The sequence below is a fragment of the Scomber scombrus genome, chromosome 2, assembly GCF_963691925.1.
Source record: "Scomber scombrus chromosome 2, fScoSco1.1, whole genome shotgun sequence".
Lineage (NCBI taxonomy): Eukaryota > Metazoa > Chordata > Actinopteri > Scombriformes > Scombridae > Scomber > Scomber scombrus.
The window spans coordinates 664,179-689,425 of NC_084971.1; the positions used below are offsets into that span (position 1 = coordinate 664,179).

The 25,247-nt window shown below is 42.0% G+C and overlaps 1 protein-coding gene across 2 annotated transcripts; it reads right to left on the bottom strand.

The window, feature by feature from the left end:
• Positions 1 to 3,024: 3,024 nt before the first annotated feature.
• On the bottom strand, positions 3,025 to 24,050 carry kdm2aa (lysine (K)-specific demethylase 2Aa). Of its 2 annotated transcripts, XM_062428028.1 has the most exons (26): positions 23,934 to 24,050; positions 19,712 to 19,850; positions 19,187 to 19,265; positions 18,998 to 19,044; positions 17,548 to 17,726; positions 17,339 to 17,445; positions 17,138 to 17,231; positions 16,810 to 16,963; positions 16,618 to 16,733; positions 16,391 to 16,517; positions 16,081 to 16,316; positions 15,919 to 15,996; positions 15,649 to 15,773; positions 15,428 to 15,551; positions 13,437 to 13,565; positions 13,058 to 13,141; positions 12,508 to 12,762; positions 11,023 to 11,055; positions 10,729 to 10,834; positions 9,018 to 9,626; positions 7,375 to 7,540; positions 5,585 to 5,836; positions 5,305 to 5,468; positions 5,025 to 5,171; positions 4,698 to 4,916; positions 3,025 to 3,982 (listed from the first exon to the last, which is right to left on the bottom strand). In XM_062428028.1, exons 1-26 carry the CDS (start codon positions 23,937 to 23,939, stop codon positions 3,801 to 3,803), a joined length of 3,957 nt encoding a protein of 1,318 aa, XP_062284012.1. In that variant the 5' UTR covers positions 23,940 to 24,050; the 3' UTR covers positions 3,025 to 3,800. The 2 variants fall into 2 exon arrangements, with proteins under 2 accessions (XP_062284012.1, XP_062284004.1); XM_062428020.1 differs by lacking the exon at positions 12,508 to 12,762 and having other exon boundaries at positions 11,023 to 11,058.
• Positions 24,051 to 25,247: the final 1,197 nt, after the last annotated feature.

A 25,247-nucleotide genomic window follows, 5' to 3' on the forward strand; every position in this document is an offset into this window, starting at 1 on the left:
TAAAAAAAAAAAAAAAAAAAAAGTATTTTTTACAAGACAAATTATATTGACCATGATTCAATTTATAAAAGCCATAAAAGGGGAAAACATCCAAGGGGCGAATACTTTTTAAAGGCACTGTATTTGTGTTACTCACATCACAATACATACCAAGTGTTCCATTTTGACAAGCAACTGCTCTTGTTGTGCCGTATCAGTTGATTTTGTTCATCATTTGTGATGAGCATACAGACTTTTCAAGACAGAACAGGATATAACAGGAAATGTTTCTTGTTAAAACTAAAAACAATTTATAATGAAAACAAAAATGATAGCATGACAAAATGATTGGAAAGAATCTTGTAAAAAGGAAACAAAATTGTCATTATCATATAAAACTGAGCAGAACGTTTTTGAAACAGTGTCAGCGATATGCTACTGTATCAAATACCATATTTTTTTCATAGTGACATTCTCCCAGGGACACTTTTTGTGACAATGTGTTTTTTTCACCAGCATTTTAACCGTTGTCCTTCTACTTATCACATGCCCTAGCCTCTCAGCAGAGATGTGACTAGCCAGTAAGATCTAATTAGACAACAGCTGCTATATATGCTAATTTACAATAATAACCTAGCATTAAATACTCTGGTTTTGATGCCAAATAAACATGGATAAAATGAATTAGTATGGAGTAATCTGGCTTTCATATCCTTTCCAAGTTACTTCGGAGCATAAACCTAACCTGACTACCTGGAAGATTGATCACATCAGCAGTGGAGGAATGATTTGCTACTGACTGAGGCCCCATCTACACCTGCTATTAACATGTTATCTGTATCTAGATACATAATCTGGCTTTAGAGGAATATCTTGTCAAGATTTTAGACAAACAGCTTGGGATAGTAGGATGGGACCACCTCCAGAAGCTTCTGGTCATGTCACATTGGGGGCCACTATGTGATTACATGTCAGTACCAGCTGAAATTGGGTTTGAGACACAGTAGAGTAGTTTACTAATCTGCCATTTAGGTAGTCCCAAAGTAATGGTGTTGTTTTTAAGTTGTCGTTTCAGAGCATCAAAACCAACAGTAAATTCTTCTCAAGCTTCCAGATGGCAGTACTGTGGTTAAAGGTCCATTATGCTTCAAACTAAGTTGTCAGTATTGTAATTTTTTTTCTTTTTTTCCGCTATTGTCTTCTGGCAAACGTGTTTCTACCTGTTCTGAAGGTAAAGCAGGTTGAACAGCCTGGCATCACAGAGAGGAGAGACACAATGAATTATACCAATGAGGATAACAATGATGTCATCGTGTTGCCCTCAGTTGTCCACATGAAAAGTGACTGCAGTAGTTTGACGACTGAAAGAAGAGCTACTTTCTCGCTCCCACACACTCGGCTATTTGCTGTGTAAAGTGGGTGTGAGTGTTGGTCTTGTAGTCACCATGCTGATTGACTCATGCACTGTATAAACGCTGTGGGTTGGTGGTTCATTTAAACCATTACCATAAAGGTAACTAGCTATCTCTAGACAATTGCCAGACCACTTCTGGACTTATATTACATTGTTTTAAGCACCAGCCAACCTTGACTGCCTGATGCTATTTTGTATATGCTATGCAATTTTCTTGAAATACATACTGCTATGTTATTAAAAGAAAGCCTAAGTGGTTAACCCAGCACTGCTCAGTACTTTAAACTCCATCTTTTCAGGAAGGTTCAAGAAAAGTTTCTTTTCCTTAAGAACTAATGTGTGAAATTCTACTTTTTGATCAAATATTCAAACAGGAAAGGAAACAAAAAAGAGAACTAGAGAAAAGTTAAATCTTATATCTTCATTTCCTTTTTTCAGTGTTGGATAAAATCAATGAATATGTCAAAGGGAGTGATGTTGGGCTTTTATTATCTCATTAGTTCTTATTATCTTTATAATCACTAAAGCTACAGTAAATCATATTATTCCTAAATGTATTCATTTGTTTACATTTTGTTTGGGTAATGAGTTCATAACCCCAAAATCTCAATTTCCCAGTTGTCATTATTGCAATCTATTATTCTTTTTAATACAACATTAATAAGTCTTTTACCAGTATATTTACAGATTTAACATTTAAATCAGTGAATCCAGCCACTCCTGGTAAGTGATATACAGTATTTGATAGTATAAGTCTTATCTATCCGTCCATCTTATTGGATTTTACGTGTCACTGAGTTGAGAGTCTACTTGTCATTAATACTGCAGGTCTCACCAGAAGTGTCACAATTTGAATTGCAGTGAATATTTGCTAAATGTTTCCCATAAAAGCTGTGATAGAAAGTTTAAAAAATGACTTCAGTCATTACTAACTATTTTAAAGTGCAGCTTAAAGATTTGTTCATTCATAAACAATCTATAAAACCAGACCAATGATCAAAAGAATCACATTCATCAGACTTTAACAAAGTGTTGAAAACTAACAACAGTACAGCCTTTCATGCGTGTCAGGCCAACAGCCATGTTTGACTATTTAGGCCACACGTTTGTGTTTGAGGCTCATGAACCTCGAGGTTGGTTTTGGGTAAAGTGTATCAAGTCCCACAAACAGTCTTTTTGGACAGTTTGGACAGATAGTACAGATTGAGGGCGTACGCCAGGCCAAGCAGAAGGCAGCATGATTTGGCTGCATTATCAGGATCACTGGGATACTCTCAATGATGATGCCAACTGCATCTAGCTTATGGCAAACACAGATCCTCAAACTGTGCATAAGGTTCTCATGCACATTGGTCTCTACTTCATTCAGTCTCATTGGAGCAAAACGTATAAAATGGTCTTTAATGTCATAAGAGAAGATTTGTTTATGAGAAGTTTGAAATTGAAAATCTTAACATGAGGTCTTAATACAAGCTATCTAGTTCTAATATAACCTTATCGTGTTGTAGGTCTTGTCGGCTGTGCCTCTGGCTCTGGAGGTACAGTGGTTTGCTGGGAGTCAACACAGCACACTACATAGAATATCATATTCCACTATTCTGCAACAAACACTCACATTTCAATATTTTTTTTTTATTATTTTCACACTTAAATATTCATGTGAATCTTAACCTGCCCAAAAAAGAGCAAATAAACAAATATATACACACACATGAAAATACCTGAACACACAGAAAGACTCTATAATACACAACTGTCCAGTTTGTTGAAATTAGTTTAAAAAAAGAAGTTCACTTTTCTTCTGTGCTTTAGCTCCTAAAAAAAAATAATGAAGACATTGTAACAAGCAGTGTGCCATCCTGCTTCAGTCAGTATAAAGAAAGGATGTTTTCATGTGAACATTCTAACAATAACAGAAGATATGGCGTGAATGTAAACCTTCCACTGATCACAGAAATCTTTGGGGTCAGTGAACAAAGTCAGTGATTCAAAGTCTATTCCTGTCTTTACCAAAGGGCAGAAGCACTGCCTGAACTGTGCTGGGAAAAGATTAACGAGCACTCTCGTGCAGATGGCTGGCTTTTCTTAAGGAACTGATATCTTGTGAAAATGCTTGATATCCGTTTCATGTTCCAATGTTTAGACTAGCATTACATGAACACTGCTTCCAGTCTTCTAATTTAAGTTCTGAGATTAAACTAAAAGTCAACTAAGGGGAAGACTGCACATAAAATCAACTTCCCAAATTAGCTGCCTAAAGTCATCTACAGTCAGGTCAGGTTTAATTCTTCAGTCAGCTGACAGCAGGTTTCCTTCTCTTCCTCTTGCACAAAAGTTTGATCATATGAACGAGAGCTTTAGCAAAGTATTTATTGTCCTCCGTAACAGCGGACCATGTAACAATGTGTTAGTCCAGGCGCTGGATGAGCTTCTCCTCCATCATACAGTAGAGGGCGATGTGGGACAGGTCAGAGATGAAGGCGTCACAGGCTCGCCTGCTGATGCTCTTACAGCCTCTGAGGTCCAGCAAAGTCAGAGAGGAGAGACGCTTCAGATAGGGCAGACAGCCGTCTGTCAGTTGACTACAACCTGTAGAGATGTACAGACAGACAGTCAGGAGCTGCTATCATCTATTTGCTTATGTTGATCACTGTGTTTCTTAGGTTCATCCATTCAAACTAGAACACAAAGCACACATTCACAAACTGATGAATCCATCCCTACTGCTCAAACCTGATTGGTCAGGTTTCACAGCTGCAGTAAATCATTACGAGCATTTCTATAGATCACCATGGTAAATTTAAAAAAGAGTTAAAATCCATTATTGTAATTATTCACAGGTCAAGGTCTGCCTTGATGATTAATTATTAAATGAGTTAGAAGCCTCCCTGGTTGTTTTGTTTTTGATGCACTCACACTCCCTCCATGGTTACATGTTGATAAATTAAGTATAAGGGACATTTCCACAGCACCACATTCTCCATCATGAGAACATCAATAATGTTTTAATATGTCTTAACTCGACTGTTGTGAGACTTCATACGCTGCTTAAATGATTTTATGCCCTAACAACTATTCTCATTAATATTGACATTTTAGAAAGTAAATTATTCATCAATAAAAAGAATCAATCAGTTGGTACTGGAAGTATGTATGTCACTGTTAGTGGCAACCATGCATCATAAAAGAAGACATGACAGGCAGATAAAACCTCAGTGGACCAGCAGACACTGTATTTTAACTTCTAGCATGTACTCAATAAAGGACTGTCTCCTTGGGAGAGCACCTGTGCTCAAACACTGACCTGCCAGTGTGAGCTCAGTGAGGTTGTTGCGAGTGTGTGTCCCGGCTGCTGCCAGCAGGGCGATGGACGAGTCGGTTATGTCCTTGCAGTGAGCCAGGTCCAGTCTCTCCAGCTGTGGCATGTGGCGCTGTAACAGCCTCAGCGTTGACTCACCGACATCCAGACCAGACAGACGCAGCGTCACCATGTTCCTCAGTCTGCTGCGAGACGACTCTGAGCCTACAGGGAGAGACAGGAAGGAGGAGAAGATGAGCTGGATGTGATGATCTGGGGAGGAAAGATAAAGTTATCCAGGCTTTGGTCATGATCATTTCTGGTATTACTGACCAGTTGGGGTGATGATCTCTTTAATTTGTGCGTCTTTGACACCTTCACACCAGCGCAGATCCAGCAGTCGCAGGTAGGGCAAAGTGGGAGAAACCATTGCTGACAGACAGGACCAGGACAGACCGGTCAACCTTAACTCCCTGAGACCTACAGACACAAAGTGAGCTGGGATGAGACAGGAAGGGACTGGTAGATCTGTGTGTGTGTGTGTGTGTGTGTGTGTGTGTGTGTGTGTGTGTGTGTGTGTGTGTGTGTGTGTGTGTGTGTGTGTGGTGTGTACCTGGGAGTCTGGTGAGCAGACAGTTAAGCTGTCTCTTGGCCAGCGGGGTCCAGGACAGGTCCAGAGAGACAGGTTGACGTTTGATAATGCCTGCCAGGGCCTGGTTACTGAGTGGACTGCACCGGCTCACGTCCATGTGGCTCCACAGACGCTTGTCACAGCTCCTGCACAGGACAGGGACACACGCTGCATCACTACCTCACCCTGTGCTTCTCCAACTCAAACAAATGAAGACAGAAGCTTCACATGAAGCTTGTAGAATAAGATGAGTGTGACATACCACTTGTACCAGGCCTTGCAAACAGTCATGCAGGCCAGCAGCTCAGCTCTGTTTAGGTATCTGAACACAGACACCCAAACCTCCTTCTCCCCTCCTCTCTCATTGCCCACGTCTTTAAAGGATGGCAGGGACAACAGGGACGGAGGAGACAGGGTGGAGGATGCAGCATGAGCAGCAGCATCCTCCTCCTCTGTGGAAGACGCAGACCGATCCCTAGTGCCTCGTTCACCGTGGTTACCCCGGAGACGCGGCCTGCAACATAGCCGACAAAATATAAAATGCTGATTGGGTAATTAATGTGTCATGTATTCAAAGCAGGGAGGCAGTGATGAACAGGTTTCACTATTAATCACGTTTTAAAATGTCAGCTACACGGTGTTTCTTGATCTCACTCTCAAAAAAGGGACATTATGGTATGTTGTTTGTCCATGAACAACAGTTGAGTTTATTACTTGATGACTGTGGGCACTGGTATGCAAAATGAACTCAGTGAGGGCAGTGGGTGAGTCATGAATGAACTTTACACACAGCGACACATTTTGTTCAGTCATTTCCTAAAACAGCTGGGCACTGTGCTTTAAAATCAAATGTTATTTAAACAGGAGGATATAGTGCATTTGTGAGGGACTATTTTCAGCGGTGGTTTAATCCACATGTAAAGGACAGTGTCTGTGGGACTGCAGTGTGTGTTCATGGGATGGAGGAACATGGCGCAGAGTGCAACAGTGTGGCTCACTGATGTGTTAATAGTTAATAGTTTACAGACAATAATGGAGATCTACAGTACAGTGGAAGAAGATGTATCAGGCTGTTTAGTAGCAACAATTCATAGATCAGAGCAGGAAGCTTTGGGTCTGAAAAATGATGCCAATGTGGAAAAATGACTTACACCTGCGCTCTCTTTAAAAGGCCAGCAGTTAGTGAGAAAAAGACTTTTCTCTGGATTTATTACCTAAGTAAACACTTTTTGGTCCTATTTAGAGTAAAAAAGATGATAAAGCATGGTATGCTAAGTCGCTACCACACCTCAGCAACAACACTGGTTATGTGCATTACGTAACATAACCCCAGATTAGAATAGGAGTATAATGGCGCTTTTCCACTACACCGTTCCAACACGACTCGCCTCAACTCGCCTCGGTTCTTTTTTGCGTTTCCACTAGGGAAAGTACCTGGTACCTGGTCCTTTTTTAGTACCTGCTCTGGTGAGGTTCCAAGCGAGCCAAGCCGGTACTAAAATGTGACGTCGACACACTGCTGGCCACTGATTGGTCAGAAGAGTTGTCGCTGGAAGAGTCATGAACCGTCCCACACAAGAATCAAACCCGGCATTTTTAAATACCGGCAGCAGCGTTACAACCATAGTTACAGCTATAGTTACAACCATAGTTACAGCCATACGGCTCAATTTTCTTGCTTTGTGTGAGACAGAAAGCCTCATACAGCAGCAAGTACACCACTGCCTCAATGTCCTCCATTGTTTATGTGTTTTGTGTTGCGTATAAAACGAAGTCACGGCAGTTTTGCGTAGCCGTGCTATGACGACCCCGCCCAAGTTGAGTAGGTACTTTTTTGTAATGGAAAAGGTCTGTTCTGGAACCGTACCGAGGCGAGGCGAGGCGAGTCGTGCTGAAACTGTGTAGTGGAAAAGCACCATAAGTGCAGCTTTTGCTACCTTATTAGTACATTTGCTTTGAAGTTTTTTAATATCCAAACTTAGCATTAGCAATATCACAGTTAACCATGGACTGTAAATCCACCGTGCTAACCAAGCTAGCAGATTTGATCACCTCCCAGGTCCTCGTGGGGTTTGGCTGTCAGCTGTGGTGTCACCACTCTTGAGGCGTGAAGGTTTGGACAGAGCTGTCTTTCTCTGGATGAAGCCCTGCTGACCCCCTGCACCCACTGTTGATGTCCTTGGACCCATAGCTGCCTCCAGCTTTGGAACTATGGAGCCTGAGAAGGGACAACAAACTTCTGTTGGAGTTTAAACTCATTCACCTTTACTTTCTACAACTTGCACTAGGGCTGCAATAAACAATTATTTTGATAATCGATTAATCAGTCAATTATTTTTTCGATTAATCGATGAATCGGATATAAACAATTATTTTTTTAAAATTTCCAACCCTTCATTCAAAAACAAAACATTATATCAAATTGACAATGCAAAAAATTGCTCAAACAACATGTTGCTGCTTGGACGTCCCTGAGCTGTTAAAATAATATTAAATTATAAATAATGATTTAAACAAAACAACTAAATGTTAATGTCTCATACCTTTAACAAAATAACATACACATGTATGAGGTATTTTCTGTTGTTCAATCAACCTGAGCTGTTGGAACAATAAATAAAAGATAAATAATAAAGAAAAATGAAAATTATAAAACTGTTAACAGGATTTGTTTCAATATTCAGTGGCGGTTCAGTTATATTATTATTGCAAACTATAACAAATTGGTAATAAAAAACCTGTGTCACACAAATACACTTATAAATCAGAATTACTCCAGCAGTGTCAACCAAGAATAAAGTCTAAACCAGTTCATCTTGGTGGTGTACAGACTGGTTTTATATTATTAATGATTTCACACACAACCCAGAAAAAATACAACTATTTGTCTGTGAAACTATATATTTACAGTATAAATTATGGTTTATTTCTGTAGTTACCAGTTTTACTTTTACCATCATTAGCTTTCCATACATAGCTACTAACTGCTGCTCTCCTCCTCTCCTGCTGCTGACTGTGAGATCTGAGCAGGTAGAAGCTGATAGTTCACTAACTATAATGATAATAAGGTTAATGATCCACACAGTGACATTATATCATTGATTGACGCGCAAAAGTGATAGATAACCGATCGTTTTTTGTGCACGTGCATACGTGCGCACACGCGCTTCGTGCCGCCCTCAGCAGGATGCAGCACACACTTTCTAGTTGTATGTAGTGAACTGCTCCTACACTTTAGAAGACTTCGGGCGGACCGTTTTCTCCGCTCCTGCTGATACCGGCTCTGCTCAGCCGCGTCTGAACTGCTCTGTGACTTGGTGAGTAATGCAGTATTCGCGCGACACAACGAATCGATAATGAAATTCGTTGCCAACACTTTTAATAATCGATTTTTATCGATTTGTTGTTGCAGCCCTAAATTGCACTTTTCACTATTCTGCTGCTATGCACCTGTATCGTTGACGCTCTGTGACTCATTGCACTGATTTATACCATTTATTTATTATTCATTCTTTTATGTGGGTTAGGGTTAGGGTTTATTCTTTCCTTTTTTAACCAAATGTACTGCAGAGATACTTTCGTAAATTCCGTTAATAAAGACTATTCTATTCTATTGACAGTGCAGTCATGAGCAGGAAACGTAGATCATACTTTACATGTTACACATTTTGTTACACTTGTTAACTCACTCTTACCAGATTGTCTCTTGGCCTTGTGGGGGCGCTGAAGAGTCACAGTCAGGTAGGAGCCACTGAGCAGGTCATCATTCAGGTCAGACACCAGGAGCACCGGAGGTTCTGGGTCTGAATCCCAGCGTCCTTCCTCCTCCTCCTCTTCTTCCTCTTCATCTTCCAATGTGTCCATCTCTTCGTCCTCTGGGTCAAATTCCTGCCCCTCACTGTCCTCATCTTCATCCTCATCATCGTCGTCGTCATCATCATCGGTCCTTCGCCTCCTCCTGCGCTGACGAAGACGTTCCTCTTTGTCTCCGTCTTCGCTGTCGTCGTCGTCATCCTCTTCTTCGTCATCATCATCATCATCCGACTCCTCAGAAGAGTCCCCCCTCCGCTGCACCCTAGAGCCTCCCCTCAGCCTCACCCCTCTCCCCCTCCTCACGCTGTCCCTCATGCCCATCCCACGCTTCAGCTTGAGGACAGAGGAGGAGCCAGGAGTCATCAGGCCTCCTCTGCTTCCTCTGTTGGCCGGGCCTCCTCTCAGCAGGCCTCTCCTATTGGCACCAAACCCCCTCCTGGAAGAGTGCCCCCCTCCTCGAGCTTGTAGTGACATCTTCCTTCTCTGAGAGGCTGCAGACATGGAATCAGTATGAAGTGAAATGTGATATCTGTCAATCAAATACTGAAATACAAAAGCTTTCCTACAGAGGCCCTGAAACGCACATGACAAAATGTTTATTCTGAATTTCCCATTTCTAAGTCTGATCTTAATTATTTTAACAGTGATAATATAAGTTATTTATGAACCAGGTGAAAACAACTAGGAAACAACTGACTCAAACTATTGAAATAATACACATGGAAGATTATAATGTGATACTTTAAGACACTCCAAATTCAAAGTACAAAGGAACTTCAACATTGTTGGAGAGAATGAGGTGAGCAGATGGCAAACCAGTCATTTATTTTGGCCATTTAGGCATCTACCCACTCTAACACACCTGATTTTAAGTATTAACTTGTTATTAAGCAGCTGGAGCTCATCAAGGGTTTGATAATGAGTTAATAATTAGAATCAGGTGTGTCAGAGTGGTGAGCTACCTAAAACATGCAGGACAGTAGCTCTCCATGAGCAGAGTTGGAGACTTCTAAAGATCTTAAATGTGATAACTAGAACAATTATAAGATGAATTTATTGTACTGATGTCTTTCTCTTTGTATACAGATATACACAAGAAAACGTGTGAATGTTTGTGCATACATGGGTGTGCACATGGATATGTGTTTGTGTGGGTTTGTGAGGTTTCTGTGTGTACACTGGTATAATGTATCCTCTGACCTGAATAAAACAAATGCTTTCAGTCCTGTGTAGAACATTGGACAGTGGTACATGAGTCTCTTCTTGTGGCCAACATGAGTATTATAACAATAAACACTTGAAGAATCCTGTGTTTCAAAACATTCTTCACTTAAAACTTTTTTTCAGCTGTTTCACAGAAAAAAAGGAACTTGTTCTTGAGTCAATAACAAAGGATCAGACTCAGAAATTGAATCATCAGAAAACCAAATCTCACTTGCCTTTCAGGGCTTCTATATTTTTCTCTCCTTCTTTCTGAGAAACATTTTGAAAAACGTCCCTTTATATCCTGTGCCCCATATGACTGATGTGGTGTAACGCAGTTATAGAGTAGGTATTGTTGACAGGCAGCAGGCAGAGCAAAGTGCTTCAAACCTTCATCATCGTCATCGCTGGCAGAGTCATCTCCGTCACGGCTGTGTCTCTGTCGTCTGTAAATCTTAGCCATGCGAGCATCCAGCAGGGAGGAAGATTTCCGCTTCTGGAAATGCGTAAACATGAGGAGCGAAAGGATGAGAGGAAGGAGAATGATAAAAGACAAAAGATACGGAAACATTGGAGAGAGAGGAATGAGGTGGAGAGAAGTAAACTGTCAGATACCTTCAATCAAAAGAATATTCAGAAATAATATTAACATATTACAGGAGAGACCTCACAATAATAACTTACCCCTGGAAGGCCTTCACCTTTGTCTCCTCTAGACTGCTGGAGGAAGAGAGAAAAAAATGTCAGAAGTGACTTTTAAAGAACTGACAGCTCAATGTGAGAAAGCCTCATATCAGAGATTCTTCTTCTCACGGATGAGGTTGGTTTCTTTGATGTTCTGCCATTACTTTCATTGTTTTTAGATCGGAAACTTCAATGCAAAAAGATTACCCAAGTTTCCATTGGTACCCATGGCAACATACTTTCTCTACTCATTAAATCCAATCCAATTTTATTAAACACTTTAAAACAACCACAGTGGACCAAAGAAGAGTTTACCCTGAAGTGAAGCATGCTGGTACTCCTCCTCTTCAGTGAAGATAAAGTTCAGTTAAGTGTGAAACAATGTAGAGCATCCTCAGCATAGACGGCTGTGTTTTCAAATATCAGAACACCTCAGAGTACACTGTGCTTATAACATTATTCCAATGATATAAAAACTAAAATTAATTATTTTGAATGAATGAGATCTGAATGATATTTTTCTCTCTATTCATTTTCTATTATTCAAGTGTTCTGAAACCGCACAATTACACTGTAATCCCAAAAGTTCAAAATCTGTCAGAACATTTATCACTCACAATCTTGTACAACTCATCACAAATTTAAGTCATTTTTATATACAGAACATATAACAAAGTAAAGATCATATTTAGTTAACTGCTGTTATTGATCACATTCACATGTTGTGTGTGTGTGTGTGTGTGTGTGTGTGTTGGCATGGCACGTTGTATCAGAGACTTGGTTTGTACATCTCCATCCTCCTGCTGTATTCTGAGAACAACCTCTGATATCTGTCTTTGTTCTTTAGGACTAATTCTGGTTCAACAAGGACCAGAAATCCTTGTAAGCCCTTTTCTTCATTTTGCACTGGGAGCAGTGGACCACCACAAGGATTAGTTCAGTGAGACGGAGCACAATCATAACAGCTACTTGAACATATCCTGTCCCTGCTGACAAATGATAGTCAACCATTGCAGTGATGCAGGGACCAGCACACAGTGTAAAGTGTCACAACAGTAGAGCATCCAGAAATTAAAGGGCCACTGAGCTACATCAGCTTCTCTAACCTCTTTCTAACACATCAGTAACAAAAGATAGTTCATCATTTTAAAGTGAACAAGTAGGACCTTGTAATAAGCTGTATGTTTTATAGCATATATGCTGTGTCCACAATCACAACATGACTTTGAGTGGGACTTAATTAAAGTTGTCAAGAGCAAGCAACAAGCTGTCCATAACAATGAGCCACGAGAAAATAATTTAGAAAGTATGAAGAAAGTAAAACAGCCAGCAGTCTGAGACAGGAGGCATTACTCCTGTACAAACTATCTGAACACAGATCATTTCAACAGGAGTCATGTCTCTTCTCTTGAAAATGGAAAGGAAAAAACAGATGGGATGCACGCGACAGACGGGTAGATGTATAGAGTAGGCGGCACCTCTCACCAGTCTCGAGCTGATTGGCTGAGAAGGCAGAGGGGCCGCCACCAATAGAAGTGACGCTGAGGAGGTGGAAGAGCAGGAAGGAAGAGGAGGAGGAGGAGGGAAGAAACCACAGCGGACCACCTCCCCATCCTGCTGGGAGCCCACAGGACCCCCTATTGTAGCAGAGGGCCCAGGGCCCAGCCTGAGGACCAGGGGGCCGTGGGGACGGATGTGCTGCTGGTGGCCGGCAGCCAACGATTCATCGCTGCCTGATGACTGACGCAGTTAAATGAATATAAATAAAAAGGAAATAATAAAGCAACCAAAATAAAAACCAAACCAAACAAAAAGAATCACAAAATGAAACACAAACAGACAGGAGACACACAATACCCATTAGCTTTAACACACTGGAACCAAGTGTATGTGAACGCCCAGCATGATGGACTGAGTGCCATAGAGAGGGCGCAGGTGTGTGCACGGTCTGCAGCTGTGTATTCAACATATGTGCATACAAGAGCCTGGGGTATCTGAGAGTGGATGTCAGTGTGTACAAGAGAAAGTTGTGTACCTCTGGGTCAGTAATCCCTTGGACACACTTTGGACACTCCCAACAGCTGGGCAGGTCTTTATTGACCACTCCTTCACCCTGAACCTGCAGAGACAGATGGAAACAAACCCTGTTAACACATCAGCACTGTTCATCGACATCAACCACTTGGTCTGTGAAGCTCAGAGACAATTGCAAACTTATTTATTTATGTTCACTTTGACAAATTGCATAAGGCTAAATCAATTACAGGAAATGTATTTGTCAATAAAGTTAGAGGTGTCAACGTGCATCACTAATGTCTGTGTTATGTCTCTTAGCTTTGGGGGGGGGGCATCACTGTAACTTAAATATTAAAAGGTGGAACAGTGTGTGCGTGTGTGTGTGTGTGTGTGTGTACCGTGAGGCAGGCGGGGTGGACGATTTGTGCACAGTTGGAACATTCCATCAGAGTGAGGGAGGGGTCTCCAGTTTCCTCCTGATTGGGCTCCTTGCAGATCTCACACACTGCAGAAAGAGGAAGGCCAGGCTGGAGGGGACAGGAGGGTGATTTACAAATCAGACTTATTCATCAAACACTGTACATTTACAAATAATATTAAAGCCAACAATAAATATGTGTTTGTCACAACAGCAAAAATGTGTGATTAACCACCCAGACAAATTAGAATGATTCAAAAAAAATAGTCAAGTATATAAAGTTAGGTTTCAAAAGCAACGTGGATGATATTTTTTAAATAAAGTAATATTAACAGCCATTATTTAATTCAGCACATTTTGTAAGTAAATGTGGATTTATTTCAGTAGAAATGTAACATAAATGATCAGTTAACAAGCGATCCATCACCAATCATCAGTTTGTTCAATTGTTTGTTTGTTTTTTCCTCCAATGGAGTTCAGTGCACTTAACTTTACTTACATTTATATCCCAATAATGATATCTATCCCGATAGCCCATTCTAATACAATGAATAAACAGCTGTCTACTCTCCCCACCCGGGACGCTCCAAGCTGTTTTTGATTGTTTTTGTAAAGTGAGGGACATATTCTATAATGCTAGCTCACACATCATATCCATACAGTATATCATATATATATATATTTGGAGGGGGGGGTCATTGATCCACCAGTTCAGGCTTGCCAAAAAACTTTTGAACACAAAAATGGTGAAAACCAGTTTAAAGCTCTAACTCCATAGTTTACAGTCTCTTCACATGTTTCGGGGATGATTTAACATGTGAAATGTGTTTAAAAAGAAATCACTCATTTTACTTTGAACAGATTTGCCCGGACGCGGGTCACCGGGGCCCCCCCCCTGGAACCAGGCCTGGGGGTGGGGCACGATGGCGAGCGCCTGGTGGCTGGGCCTGCACCCATGGGGCCCGGCCGGGCATAGCCCGAAGAGGCAACGTGGGACCCCCTTCCCGTGGACTCACCACCCGTAGGAGGGGCCAAAGGGGTCGGGTGCAATGTGAGCCGGGGCAACAGCCGAAAGCGGGGACCTTGGCGGTCCGATCCCTGGCTGCAGAAGCTAGCTCTAGGGACGTGGAATGTCACCTCTCTGGTGGGGAAGGAGCCTGAGCTGGTGTGCGAGGTTGAGAAGTTCCGGCTAGATATAGTCGGCCTCACCTCGACGCATAGCAAGGGCTCCGGAACCAGCCTTCTCGAGAGGGGTTGGACTGTCTTCCACTCTGGAGTTGCCACGGGTGAAAGGCGCCAGGCAGGGGTGGCAATACTTATTGCCCCCCGGCTTGGTGCCTGTATGTTGGAGTTTACCCCGGTGGACGAGAGGGTAGCCTCCCTCCGCCTTCGGGTGGGGGGACGGATCCTGACTGTTGTTTGTGCCTATGGTCCAAACAGCAGTTCAGAGTATCCACCCTTTTTGGACTCCTTAGAGGGGGTGCTGGAGAGTGCTCCCTCTGGGGATTCCCTCGTTCTGCTGGGGGACTTCAACGCTCACGTTGGCAGCAACAGTGAGACCTGGAAGGGTCGCATGTCTTGGACACTCGGGCAAAGAGAGGGGCGGAGCTGTCAACTGATCACCACCTGGTGGTGAGTTGGCTCCGATGGTGGGGGAGGTTTTGTGGACTTGGAGAAGGCATTCGACCGTGTCCCTCGGGGAGTCCTGTGGGGGGTTCTCCGGGAGCATGGGGTATCGGACCCCCTATATGGGCTGTCCGTTCCCTGTACGACCGGTGTCAGAGCCGAGACTATGTCTCTCGGCTGGCCTGGGAACGCCTCGGGATCCCCCGGGAAGAGCTGGACGACGTGGCCGGGGAGAGGGAGGTCTGGGTTTCCCTGCTTAGGCTGCTGCCCCCGCGACCCGACCCCGGATAAGCGGAATGAAGATGGATGGATGGAGATTTGGAAATAAACAAAACGGACACTTACAGAGAGACACTGTCGCAGCACGCAGGTCTGCTTGAGCTTTCCAGGTCCTCCAAACTTCTTCATGTCTCTGCAGAAGTTACAATCTCCACACTCTGCTCTCATACAGGCCTCACAGCGCTTACACCTGCACACAAGAAAAGACACAGATGCTTTCAACAGGTGAACACAGGTGAGAACTCATTTGATTGCATAAACAACTTTCAAGCTCATGGCCTGGTTACCTGACTCTGCGCCGCCTCAGCACAGACATGGAGGAGGCTGGCTTCTGTGGTCGTGGTATGACAGGAGTGGAAGCCAATTTAGGACGGGGGGGAGGTGGAGGGGGAGGAGGCTGATACCATGACGGCTGGCGGAGAGGAGCAGAAGAATAAAACATGACTGAGGTAAAAGAGGAGCCATCGTCCTTTCAGTAAAGTGCATTTGGAGCTGCTGCCTTCAAAAACTGCCATCATTACTACTGTTCACTGTGTCCACTGCTAAAGGCTGCTCACCCTCTTTGGCCACCTGATGATGGGTTTTCCTGTGTAGGACAGTTTGGGATTGTCATTGGCGTGATCCTTCAGAAGTGCCTGCAGGACAGTAAAAGGTTTAATATAAGGTACTATAGTGTTTAACCTTTGTTGGGACACACACACACACACAGCAGCTCCTACCTTGATGTGTGTGATGAGAGCAGGGGCATTGTGTATCCCTGCTGGGACGCACTTCTTGTTGGAGGGCAGAGCCTCAAGTTTACCCAGCAGGTTCCACAGGCCCTCCAGCTCCAATGGCGTCAAATTAACTTTAACTACTGGCTTATCAGGCTCTGAAGCATCTTCATCACTGACATCCTCCTCCTCCTCCTTCACCTGCTCACTGACTGGATCTGAGCTGGAAGGCTTCTTCAGACCTGACAGAAAGAAGGAGTTATCCACCTCCATCTGCACTAAAAACCCCATCAGAAAACACTTTGCCTGTACATACCAATGCCCAGTGAGTGTTTCTGAAACTCTGGTGTGAGGTAGGATGTCTTGGTGATGCTGAATACGTAGCGCTCCAACACGTACCAGCACATCTCATAGTAGAAAGGGTAACGAAACTTCACTGGAACCTGCAGAGGGAGGAAAAAGAGGTTCATTAGCCATTTGAAAAACCATCACTTCCTGTCATTTACAGCTCATAAGAGTGTGTGTCTGTGTGTTTGGACAAACCCGTGTGCGGTCCTCTATATTACAGATGTTAAGCTGCATAGGAATGTTGAAGCTGTGAAGGAAGTTTCCACCGAACACCATAGAATCCACAGGTGTGTATACTGCATGAATCCACCCTGAGAACACACACACACACATTTATTTCCTGTCACATGTATTGGGCAGTGTGTGTGTATGTATGTTAATATTAACCTGAGGGTATGATGAAGGTGCAGCCTTGCTTCAGTTCAATCCTCTGGCAGTCAGATACTCGGTCTCCCAGGAAAATGTCTCCCTGTTTTCCCGAAAGCACCCAGTTCTCATACAGCTCCAGGTTCTGAGGGGTGGGGGGGATCAGCCAGAACACCTGATAATATAACACTGCCATTAGAAAACCCACTCCACTCTCCCTGAGCAATATTACATCTGCACAGGTTTGGGATGTTTAGTGAGGAGAACAGAAACTTTTTGGACTGGACATTTCTTTATGATTTTTTACTTCCAGGTGCACCATTTTAACTGAACTCTACTATGAGCCCACCTTGCTTCCTCTGAGTATGTGGTACCACACAGAGGTCCCTCCAAAGTCAATGTGAAAGTCTGTGTAGCATCCCTCCACACTCATCAGACAGTATCTGCAGAAAGCAGAACAGCAGCAATGTATCCACACAACTGAACAGGAAGGATGTTTCATTTCAAGGTGAACTGAAGTCATGAAAGCAGTGAACAAAGGAGTTCTTACTTCTGTACTTTGGGATACTGCATGTCTGTGATAGAGTTGGTTGAGTCTCTCTGTCTCTCTTTCAGGTGACGAGGCCACATGTTGTCCACCCAGTCTATTAAATCCACCTACAAACAAACAAACAAACACACACACACACGACAGATGTCTTAATAAACTGGATCAAAGTACAGTCCCACTTAGTGCGTTGTGTTCAAGTGTGTACGTACAGTGGAAGGTCTCTTAACCAGGTTCTCTAACTTAGTGTGGCTGAACTCCAGGCTGATGACATTATAGAGCTTGTCTCTCTGAGACGGAGGAGTCTCATAGTAACGTGTCCACTGGGCCATGGACATCTCTGTCCCCTTCTGAGTGCTCACATCCATCACATCTATCATGCGTCTGCTGCCTGAGAGGAGACAAGTCAAAGCTTTGTCAATTCATCAATAAACAGCAAATGACCTGCCAGCAGGTGAAACTTAATCGATTCATTGTTCAAGTGATGACTGCTGCAGCTTCTCCTCTGTCAACACTGCTGCATTTATCTTTGATTTCAGTGGAAACTGGAAATCATTGGCTTTTGGACTGTTATTCAAACAAAGCATTGGACTTAATGAAACTGAATGGCATTTTCTATATCGCTATTAATAAATCAATACAGAAAATAATCAGCTAATTAACTGTTATAAACTAATACAATAATTGTCAGTTGTCGCCTTTTATTCAAGTCAAATCTATTCACAGAGCACATTTCAAAACATACACAGAGGACTTTAAACCACATTTAAATAATTAAAACAAAAATAAAATAACATAAATAAATAACAGCAGTTTCTTAATAATAAGACCAATGTAACACCTAAAATAGCTTATATATTCAAACTGTAAGGACCTGTTCCAATTCAACTCTAGAAGTGCAACAGAAGTACGTTTGAAATCATTTGCCTTGTGATCCAGCAGAGTATGTTCTTAAAGTTCACCATCAGTTCGACCTATCAGTAAACTATGCTAAAGAATAAAAATGATTATCACAACACTGAAGCACCTGAGAAGCAGTGTGTAAGTATTTTTGGGGGAAACATTGTAGATGAAAAAAATCACAAGGTCTGCCAACTTAGTAAAAAGCAGCTACCTTACTCTACATCAGGCATGTCCAAACTATTCCATAAAGGGCTGAAAGGGCCAAACATGATTCAACCAATCAGCTGTCTGAAGACTTGAGATCAGTAGATTAAATGAGTCAAGCCTGGTGTGCTCTTGCTTGGTTTGAATGAAAACCTGCAGCCACATGGACCTTCGTGGAATAGTTTGGACATCCCTGTTACTCTACCCTACACAACAATAACTAATCTGAGGATTTAGCAGCTAGCTTAGCACGCTAATGAGGCAGCAGAGGCTTAAAACAGGCAGCAACATTATCTCTACAACTTAATAAGACTGCCTTCTGAAGACAATCTCAACACACACAGTTCAGCTCAACAGTAAGACTCTGACCAGTGATAGATGGACAACACTGATCATACTTATATGCTGATGAGTCACAGCAAACTGTATCTAAGACACATTATGTTGTCTAATTTAATTCCACTTATTACTTGTAAGTTTGAATTCATTCGTACTTGAATATTTGAAAAAGTGACAGCCCTTCAGTATTTAACTGAGTAAAGGAAGCAAGCTTACCAACAAACATCTTGACGTCATTGACACTGAAATCAGGATCAGGCATCCTGTGGAACAACAAGAGGTTAATAAGCATTTTACAAGTCGCTCATTATTTGTTTTATATATCAAATTATACCAGCAGACAGTTAATATATCCAATGGAGAAGAAAGAAGAAGCAAGTTTAAAATAATAAAGTAGATGCCTACTTGATTCCCAGTCCTTCAGGCTTGTCAAAAAGGATTGGGTCCCTTAGCCCGCTTTTTTGGATGAACTCATATGTGAAGTCTAAAAGACACAAATATTATGTTATAAATATGGATTATACAGGTTGTAAAGAAACCTGAAACTTACACACACACACACACACACACACACACACACACACACACACACACACACACACACACACACACACACACACACACACACACACACACACACACACACACACACACACACACACACACACACACACACACACACACACACACACACACACACACACACACACACACACACACACACACACACACACACACACACACACACACACACACACACACACACACACACACACACACACACACACACACACACACACACACACACACACACACACACACACACACACACACACACACACACACACACACACACACACACACACACACACACACAGCAGTGAAGTCTTAATAATGAGGAAACTGTTACAGACTGACTGTGCTGCCTACCTTTTCCCTGCATATGAACAATCCGGTCAGAGCTGAACCTGTTACTGTGAACTTTCTCCTCCAGGTCGAACGTCCTCCTTCCATCAATCTCTTCATCTGAGATGCCATCGTCATGGTAACGTCGCCGAGTACCAGCCCGCTGAGGAGAGACGACAACAGGTGGATGGGTCAAAGTAAAATAAGAGAGGGAAGACAGAACAACACTATCTGCAATCCCTCAATAAAAAAAAAAAGACCTATGGTGGACAACCTGACAGCTCTCATACCAGAGCATCTATTCACAAACACCAGAATGAAACAGCCAACCAGGCAAAGTAGAGCAACATTCAGCAACACAATGAAAACAACAGGAGGTGAAGTGGAAAAAAACAAACTGCTGCTGAGGAGTACGGGGAAGTCTACAAGACTTTTAGCAGCCGCATCGCATTGCTGTGTGCATAAAGATGTTTGATGTGAATACAAAGTGTCTAAAATAGCCTCAGTGGGGAGAAAACAGGAATACACAGATGGATGGAAGCCACACATGCAGCTGTGGCTCAGGAGGTAGAACAGTTATCAACCAATCAGAAGATAAGTGGTTCGATTTCCCGGCTCCTCCAGTCCACATGTCGATGGGTGCTTGGTAGGGATGTCACAATTACCAGTTTTCACGATTAATTGCGGTATTAAACTGTACGATTATTTAATCGTTACGTTTCCTAAATACCGTCAATTTCCAGAAAACATTATGCTGGTACAATAGTGGTACATCAGCGCAACTCGCCCGGAACGAAAACAAAGTTAAGCCTAATTTATGCTTCTGTATTGGAACGGTGACGTAGCTACGCCGGTGCCCTGACGCCGTCGTTGACACAACAACTGCGTGTCACCGCTCGTGTTGCTTTGTTTTCAGTCCGTGCAGTTGCAGACGGAGGCGTCCCAGTCCCACACGAGCTGAAGCATGGAAGAGGACATATTGTAATCTTCTAACATTTTTCATTACCGCATTTTGCTTTCTGTATTGAGCAAAAAGCAGTGATTGATTTTACTTATTCGTGGTAGTGTGAAATTAATTAATGCAAAAATAATTGTGATAATCGTAATATCGTGATTATTTCTCTGACAATAATCGTACCAAGAAAATCTGTAATCGTGACATCCCTAGTCGTTGGGCAGGACCCAAAATTGCTCCCGATGACTGCACCAACGGTGTATGAATGTGTATGAATGGTTAGTTTCCTCCTGATGAGCAGGTTAGCACCCTGTGTGGTAGCTCCTGCCATCAGGGTATGAATGTGTGTGAATGGGTGAATGTGACATGTAGCTTAAAAGTGCTTTGAGTGGTCATAAAGACTAGACTAAAAGCTAAAAGCTCTATATAAGTACAGTCTATTTACATCCAGCACAACAAAGTAATATGAAGTACACTATGATGAAATGTGCAGAGTATTGTTTTAATATTGTTCTCAAACACTGGAGCTAAGATGACTGTGTTTCAGGAGGGGTCCCAGGTCATGACAGGTGATACAGGGATAATCCCAGGCTGAGCCCCCAAACCCCTCCCCGTGCTCCATAATCACGCCTACTGCTTCAGCTGTGTCTGTATTTGACCATGCAATACGCTTATCTGAACACACTGTGTTCTGATGACACAGCTGTCTGTCCCTGCCACTCCACAGGAATATCAACTTCAAACTATCAGGAGAATCCCTAGAAGAGTTTATGTTCATAGTGTCAGTGCAACTATTCTGACTAATTCAGACACACAGACTTAGTAAGTTAAATAAATATTTACTAGAGCCTCACAGATGTATCAGCCGATATTATCAGCTGATATTGATCTATTACAGATATATCAGTATCAGTAAATGTTGTCTGATAAGTGCAGATTTCTGTATATTTGATACATTTTCTTAATTCAAGTTTAATATACACACATGTTGTTTTTTTAACAAAAAAATGTCTGCAATTTTTTTTATTCATAGCTAATAATAATTGTTAAACCCCAAGTGATGTTTACTGTTTGCACTGATGTCACTTTATAGAAGAAAGTTTTAGAGTTAAAGTGTTTGATAAACACATTAGTAGGATCATTAAAAAAAACGTATGTTTATGTATATTCTGTACATGTAATATTATCAGCCAATAAGTTGATTTTTTTTGCCCTATGACAGCTGGGATTGGCTCCAGCCCCCCTTCCCCCGCAACCCTCTAGAGAGGATAAATGGTTTGTAAAATGATGAATTGTTTTTCTCCCTAATATCAGCATCGGCCCCAAAACTCCAGTATCGGCCAAGCCCTAATATTAACACTTACTACAATGTACTGCAATTCAGTTCAATACAAACTCTTCAGGTGTTTATGACCATGTCAGATCAACATGCCGAGCACATTTACCAACTAACAGCTCAGAGTTTCAGTCTGTGATCCTACTTATTGATTCTATTACAACTGATAAAATCTACCAACCACAAAAAAGAGAGCAGACTTATACTGTTCACTATATGCTGTTGACAATAGGCAATAAGCAATCAGCTACCAGTTTTATTGCATATTGTGCAACAAGAATCTAATGGCTTGCTGCACTTCAGAATGTCAGCAAGCAAAAATTCATCACTGAATTTTTCAAATATGTAATAATACCTACCTCAAGTGTTCATAGATACCCCCTCTAGTCAGTGTGCTGTAGGACTAGAGCCACCAGTGCCTCTTCCTTTCATTCATCACTCCCTACTCTTTTGTCACTAGAGGAAATGTGAGATGGTTTCTATTTGTCCTTTGCTATGACTTCTGTTTTTTGTAGCCATGCCTCTCTGTTTTCTTATCCTCCCTAATGTTCCTCACTCCCCATCTTCCCTGGTGTTTCTGAGTCCTCCTGGATCCCTGTCTACGGTGCGTGTCAGGTAACATACTTTATCAAACCACATTACACACTTAAAAGAGTTACAGCAGTTACTTTCCTACACACCAGATGTGATGTCTGATCTCTGCGGAAACTTTCATTTTTTTTGTGTTACACCAATCCCCGTCCTTGTTCTTAATACATCACCATGGTTAACGAACAAACCTACAGAAACACATTATAATACACACATCAACCTACAATAGACCAACACGCGGGTACTTTCACTCATACTTACCAGCCTTTTACTGTAGCGTGGTTTGGAATCATCCATTATCACTGGGAGATTGGTTTTATCCAACCAGATTCAGAGAGAGAATATGAACCTCACTGAGAAGCAGCTTAAATGTGTCCGGGGTAGCACATGGCTGCTGTGGGTAGCGTTAGTAAACAAGCAGCAAGAAGGCGTGTGTTCACATCAGCTGCTCTCACAGTCAGTTACCCTAAGTTACCGACTAACAACAAAAGTTACTAATAACAAGCCTCAGAGCTGGCTAGTGGAGACAGCGAGCTATTCATTCATGTGTTTGCTGCATTCTCAAACTATCTGGCGTTAGTCGACCTTTCACAATGTTTTCTTACACTCACTGAATTCATTCGGGATGAGTTAGTTTAAATTGGACATATATGGGAAGCTTTACGTGTGGTTAGACACGTTTAGGTTGGCTAACTTTAACTACACTACTTCACTGAAAGGAAGAAAATAATGACATATCATCATAATTCTCATAAAAGTGTTCAGTCTGTGTACTCGAGCTTTGTTCCTTGCCTCTCATCCCAAGCCGTGCCAAGCTAATATTAGCTTTCTTGAACTCGTCCTGGTCATATCAACACAAAACTTCCAAATGCGTTTTCATTCGGATACTTCCAATACACTACAAGAAAACATGATATAGTATTGCTGCTGTTAGTACTAGTGTAGTAGAAAGTTAATGCGGTCTCCGAACAGCCGCCATTTTCCATCCCATCACAAAACACCACAGTACCCCGCCCACAACAGTGTATTGGACCAATCACAGAAAAGCCGGCGAGGCATTCATTGGGCTTAAGTAGTGTCACTCACGCAAAAGCGCTGTGAATTGTGGTTGGGCAGCAATAGCCAATAGAAACATAAAGGAGTTGGCAAGATATCAGCAACAGCACAATTCCAATACGACCTTATACACCATTGGTTAATATATCTCCATACTGTAATCATTGGACAGTCACTCAGTCAGTCAACACAGACAGCCAATCACGCGATGATACAACGCGCAAACCACTGCCCCATTACCCAATATAACTGGTCATCACTCAAAATAACCTGTATTATTCCAAAATAAAGCGTTATTCTATGCTTACCCCCATATTCACAGAGGTCCGTCCGCTTAAAGATGCCTTCAGTAATCCCAGTTGTGTGTTGTATCCTGTGTCCTGTGTTTTCACTCTCCAAGGCTCGCATCGCAGGGACACGTTTTGTAGCCCTCACCTCAACGAGGAAGTGCCTGCTGGTCCATAAATGGAAGTGTACTTTCAACATACTGCTGTGGATTGGCTGGAAAATGTTGCGAGGCCGTTGTGATTGGTGGTAACGACTTGTCTCTCAAAAACGTACAGGCAGATTACGGCGAGCGAGAGGAAAATGCCAAACTGTGATGCGCACTATGAATGAATCAACATTAAAACAATCACTCAAAAGCACACTCATTTTATTTTCGTCAGTAGGTGGACAAAGCTACAAAAGACGTCATTTTACAATAGAACCCATTACTGTATAAACTGCTACAAAGTGACAGGTCTAACTTACTGTAAAAGTAGGAAAGAAATGACACAAACACACTACATTTTCTCAGTGATACATAAAATAATGAAAGTAAGTTGAATGGCTAGTGCTAATAAAACTATATGGTTAACCATTCCTGATGAAGCTCCAACCTCCCCTTTTAAATCCACACTATAGCAAGCCCAGGATTATTTATTATTTGTAACTGTTCACATTCAGATGGAATCCAGAAAGAAAATGGGTTCTTCCTGCTGTCACGTAGGAATACCTGCTTTCAATTCAAAATGTACAGGTTGAACAATCCTTGTGGAAAGTCTAAGTTACCCAGATGGCATGATCATCTTCAGAACATGGTATCTATTTAAGAGTTTGGCATCGATTTTGTTTTTATTATCAATTTTGTTTCAAACGCTGTATGTGAGAAGGACATTTCAAGGCAGTATGAGCTCATGAAGAAAGAGGTAGACATACATGACATTCACAGGATTTTTTAGCAGTAGTTGTAGCTTGACACATGGATCAATATGAGAAACTTCTGCACAATTATTTATGTAACACCAGAAGCCTGCAATATAGTAAGATTAAAATATCAAATTAAAGCAAATTTATATTTTCTGTTGCTGATCTATGTATAAGCCTGAAGGCAATTTTAGTTTAGTTTAGTTTAGTGGAATGCTTAATTTGGTGCACACAAACAATAAATTCCGAATATGCATTAGGAGTAGGCTCAAACTACAGGAGTGGGCTGAACGGCAGTATCAGACTTAGACAGAACTTTATTGATCCCTTTGGACAGGTTCCCTCAGGGAAAACTTGCAGTGTAGCTGACTGCATTTGAGGATCAAGAGCAAGGAGGAAGGAACAACCACCCAAAAGTCAAACCATGGCATGAA